This window comes from Nannobrachium achirus, assembly GCF_963921795.1.
Source record: "Nannobrachium achirus genome assembly, chromosome: 20".
NCBI lineage: Eukaryota > Metazoa > Chordata > Actinopteri > Myctophiformes > Myctophidae > Nannobrachium > Nannobrachium achirus.
In genome coordinates, this window is record NC_137827.1 from 46,804,267 (window position 1) to 46,809,638 (window position 5,372).

Consider the following 5,372-nt stretch of genomic DNA (forward strand, 5'->3'; position numbering starts at 1 on the left):
CAGAATCTCCTCACTCTTCGAGACCATCGACCAACTCCCTTCGCCATTGGAGAGTTCTGTTCCTCCTGTACGAACCTGGGCATTTGGCCTGACAAACAAAATAGTTCTGCATTGTTTTTGTATGCAAGGCTTTTCACAGTCATACTGATATATAATTCCTTTGGCTTGATTCACTGCTGAGACAAAGAGAGAGTGAGGTGGTAGAGCAGTGGTTCTCAAACTTTTCAATCCGCGACCCCCCAAAAAAATATATTTTAACTGGGGACCCCCCACCCTGACGAACCACAAGTTGAGAGAGGGATAGGTCTACTTGTTGTGTGGTAGAGGGATTATGCGTATGCAATACTCTCCTGCAACGATAGATGGCGACAATCACTGAACTAGAAGTCAGTAAAAAAAAACATTTCTTTTCCTTCCTTCGGTCAAAGGGCACGAATATGGCCGCGGCCGTGTAGCAGCAGCGATCGTTTCCAAACTATAACGACCAGCATTTCTTTCAACCAATATATTTCTGAACCATGTTGTTGAGCGTATTCGGTGGGCGAATAGGTGCCCCCGCGGCCCGTGTCCTCCTCGCGCCCCGCTGCAGGGTGCTGCTGGCGGCGGTCCGCGGCAGAAAGAGCCGCGATGACCCGAAAGCCAAGTCCAAGGAGGGGCGGATCAAGTACCCTCCAGCCATCGACCCCGTGGAGATGCTGGTCATCAGAGAGAGATACACGGAGTACGAGCTGATCATGAAGGCTCTGCGGTATGTATCCTCATCATCAACATGCCAGTCTGTCAATATGTCATAGCCCCATATTATATATAGCCTATATAGAACCTGAACCTCAACGCTGAGGTTCTATATGCCGGGGCTAGCCATAAATCATAACTCTTGTAGAGTGCTTTTATTTTGGGACTTTACAAGAGTTATGATTTATGGCTAATATGGGGCTATCAATATTAATGCCTTGATAATTGGGCACAGAAGGTCGCATTTACTACCAAAACCTCCACCGGCTGTCTGTCAGTCAGTCAGTCTGTCTGTCTGTCTGTCCGTCATGTCACACTTTTCCCCAACTCATATCTCCGCCACCGTTGCCCCAAGACATGCCAAACTTTGCACACACACTCCTTGCCTGCCAATCCACAACCTCCACCTCTCACGTCATACGGGCAGCCATAGTTACACTTGGAATGTTGAATCTCCATATATGGAGATAACCTACGCATCACACAAAGTCTGACCTCACCAGCCCATACTTGGGCATGGACGACTTATATCTCCATATACGGAGATGGCCATATATGGAGATACGATGACATCACAGAGTCCACAGCTGATGATGTGTGTAAGGTCTGAGTCGAGGAATGCTCTCTTCCCTGGTGAGAATTGCCCCTTTATATAGGGCTTGTTTGTGTATTGTCTCTGTGATGTCATCGTATCTCCATATATGGCCATCTCCGTATATGGAGATATAAGTCGTCCATGCCCAAGTATGGGCTGGTGAGGTCAGACTTTGTGTGATGCGTAGGTTATCTCCATATATGGAGATTCAACATTCCAGGTGTAACTATGGCTGCCCGTATGACGTGAGAGGTGGAGGTTGTGGATTGGCAGGCAAGGAGTGTGTGTGCAAAGTTTGGCATGTCTTGGGGCAACGGTGGCGGAGATATGAGTTGGGGAAAAGTGTGACATGACGGACAGACTGACTGACTGACAGACAGCCGGTGGAGGTTTTGGTAGGAGCGAGGACGCACTCAGACCTTACTGATGTGCTAAACCACACATTCTCTGGCCCAAACAATGCAATACATTTGCCACACACATCCCCCTACACTCAGGAACCAATGCCACTTACAGCCCTCTTTTACATGTGACCTGACGGTCGCTTACCTCCCGATTAGGGAGTCTTACTGGTAATGAATGAATTAAAAGCTACAATTTGTAAATATATTAATTAGCCTGGGATCAAGAAGACTATCATAGATGTAGTTGTTGTCCTGACTTTATTTGCTGTACAAATAAAGTTTGCTATATAAATAAAGTTAATTATTGTTATTATTATAGATAATAAGGAAAAGTCAGCCTCGATAAACTACATCTATGATAGTTACCGTTGAAAATGTCTGAATGTTCTGAAAATGATTTGTTTTTATGGTAGTGCTTATTGATGTTTAAGCAATTAGGAAGAAAACCTAATTATTTTAGAATATTGATATGACGAAAAATATAATTGTGACTGCATGTCTAAACAATGGGTATGGGATGCAATACATCATACTAAAATGTGTAGGCTTAGGCTATTCCATTACTTTCATCAGTACATAAGACAACTGCTTCCACTGCTGATATGGTCATTTTGGAGATATCATGACGTATGATTTAAACGCCAATAAAACCACTGCTTACAATACCGTGTGTTTCTCAGTCTGGAGTTTAAAGAGGAGATGCTCCGCAAGAGGTACGAGGAGGAGACAGGCTCCATGGCAGAGGAGAGGTCCAGACAGGAGGATGAGGAGCACCGGGCGCTGATGGCCTTCAATGACGCCGAGAACCAGCGCATGCTCAAGTTGAGGTGAGGTGAAATGTCCCCAAACCTACATTGACCCATTATCAGGGGTTGACACTAAGGTCTCGGAGCACAAGTACAGGTTATGTTCTACTTTCCCAAACGTAATGCTCACGTGCCTGAAAAGTAAATCATCCATTAGAAAATGATTGGTAAAATGTAATGGGCTGTGAGATTAGAAATTTTAACACCTCGGTTTTTTATTCCAAATACCTACAGCATAGCAGCTATGCATATGACTATGGGTTCACACTTGTTATTTTATATTTTTAAGTGTAGCAACAGTGAAAACGGCACATTATATACTGTATGTCAACAGTGCTTTTATTTTAGACAAGACAAAGCACTCTGGCCACGTTCAGGTGTTTAGACAGATATCTTCTGTTGTGTTTGTAGATGGTTGCATCCCCTCTCAAACTAGCACTTACACCGGGACGCCCGCTGGCCTACTTGTCCGGGCGCATACCACTTAGGCATTGCCACATAGGCATGGATGCCTGGCGGCGGCGCCGGTTCGATTCCCGATCCGGACGACCTTTGCGCGTGTCACTCCCCATCTCTCCCCCCATTTCCTGTCAGTCTACTGTCAAAAAAAAGAAAAAAAGAAGAAGAAATAGCACTAACCCAGTTGGGCAACCTGAAAGTAATTTCCACCTGCCCCAAAGTTTTATTTAGCTGCCAGGGGCAGGTGGGCAACCTTAGTGTCAACGCCTGTCAATACAAATATTTAGAATAGCTATATCAGCCAAAAGAAAATACATCCGATCCTTTCTGTACTAACTCTTTGTTTTTATTGTGTATCTTAGACTAGAGAGGGTCCAAAAGCAAAGAGAAGCAGAAGAAGTCCAGAAGAATGAGGCAGCCATTCGCCGAGAGCAAGAATTGCAAGACTTAATAGAAGAAAAAGAGAAGGAAATCTTGCAGTTGCAGGTATGTTTTTTTCAGAAGTCATATCTGTAATCTCATATGGTCTCATAAGTAAAGCTGACTCTCTAGCAATGCTAATCTCTCACACATACATTTATGACAGTAGGATTTGATATTTGCCAGTCAAATATGTTGAATTGGTAAAGGATAACAACATGACAAGATACCTAATAGAAACATGAGAAGGATGATGTATAGGCCTGCTCCCTCCTTGTGCTGTTGGCACTGTGTGAAAAATGGCTTACAAAATCATGGGATAAAAAATCAGGATCGACATCAAACCTAAAAATCTGTCTTTGATCGGGCCACACATTTTCAACCTTTTAAAATGTATTTGCAGGAGGCGGCTAAGAGCTTCATCACCCTGGAGAACTTGGATCAGCGCATCGAAGAGGCCCTGGACAATCCCAAAAACTACAATTTTGCCATTGACAGAGAGGGCAGAGTTGTGAAGCAGACGGTTTTAAAGTGAGAAGTTGCGTATGTCTTGAAAGAGGAGAGACAACGGACAAACACGGGCAACCTTGCTTCAGGCCTCACCAAACAGACTATTTCCTCAACTGTTTTCTGTAGTGTTGTTCAGTTCACATTCTGTTCTGCAGAGGACATGTCAGAGGTTTGAGATGGACATTCTTTTTCTTTTCCTCATTTTTTGTAATGTAATGGTATGTAAAATAAATAATGTGTATTACTGTGTCTATGTACAATGGATTTCTATTTATTAAGGAGGCTTTAAAACTCATCCGGTGATAACGACATGGATGTACTGAAGTACTATGATTAGAAAATTGCTTGGAATGTTGAGTTGCACTTTTTGTGTGCATTGTTTCACCATATTTGATCATTAATAACGTTCTGGAAAGACTAGTGGTTATAGTGCATACAAATGTGAGACTCCTGTTTTAAAAATCTAGTTGCAAACTTCCAAGATGCAGTGAAACGGTAATGAAGACTGAGGATCATTCGTTGTTCCTAGTCTGTCCTCTTGGGGGCGCCAAGTGCACCTTGTTACACTTGACATTCCATTTACCATGGTATTTATTTAGTGGCTCATGTATGGCAACGTGCTGCTAATCCGTTTCTGTGAAGATGGGCATTCTGCCAGCCAGGCGATATGTTGAGGAGATCAGCAATGCTGAGGTGAATAGGTTCAGTAAAGAAGATCTACCTGGTTGGAGAAGGAAGGCACCATTCTAGCACACATTAACTTGTGGAAATAGTCTTATAACTATATCAATTGAGAAGAACTTTTTCACAGGTTGATGAAGGTGATTGAAGTAAACCAACATCCTCACAATCCTGGTCAGTGTCATCATGTCATGGTCAACAGAAAACTAACAAAACAAAAAAAAATGCTTTTTTTGGCAGACTTGCGTTAAAACAACAATTTCATATTTTGTCCAGAAAACCACAAGATACAGCACTCTGATGTCTGCATTGGAGCGTTCTGTAAATGAGATGTGCAGGTAAATGGTTAATGGGATTGTTTAACTGGCAGGAACAGGATTATCACCAACTAAGACCTGAACTAATGTGCCTGAATAATTAGAGCTAATTTGCTCTCTCAGCACTGTCTTTACAGTAGGTCGATAACAGACCCATAGCAACAAGTCCTTCACTCTAGTCAAAACACTTTATTGTCCTTTTGTAGCCTAATTGATATGATCCCAATCCACAGACTAACTGTAATATAGTGTTGTTTAAGAAGGGAGGTACAGCAAGTGTCTCAGGCCCAATGTGATTTTATGTGAAAGGTAGGCTACTGTAGGCTTCTAGTGCTGCAGCCTGTCAGCACCAAGGGATGAACAGTTATCCAACTCAGGAGGGACAATAATAAAATGTGTTTGTTTGTTAATGAAGGACAGCCACAATGGAACTTTCATTCTGAAA

General features: G+C 42.9%; 1 protein-coding gene across 1 annotated transcript; it reads left to right on the forward strand.

Moving 5' to 3' along the window:
* Nucleotides 1-434: 434 nt before the first annotated feature.
* Nucleotides 435-4,130, forward strand: mrps26 (mitochondrial ribosomal protein S26). Its single transcript, XM_080750484.1, has 4 exons — nucleotides 435-748; nucleotides 2,415-2,561; nucleotides 3,362-3,485; nucleotides 3,823-4,130. The coding sequence occupies exons 1-4, from the start codon at nucleotides 519-521 to the stop codon at nucleotides 3,952-3,954; spliced, it is 633 nt and encodes a 210-aa protein (XP_080606610.1). The 5' UTR covers nucleotides 435-518; the 3' UTR covers nucleotides 3,955-4,130.
* Nucleotides 4,131-5,372: the final 1,242 nt, after the last annotated feature.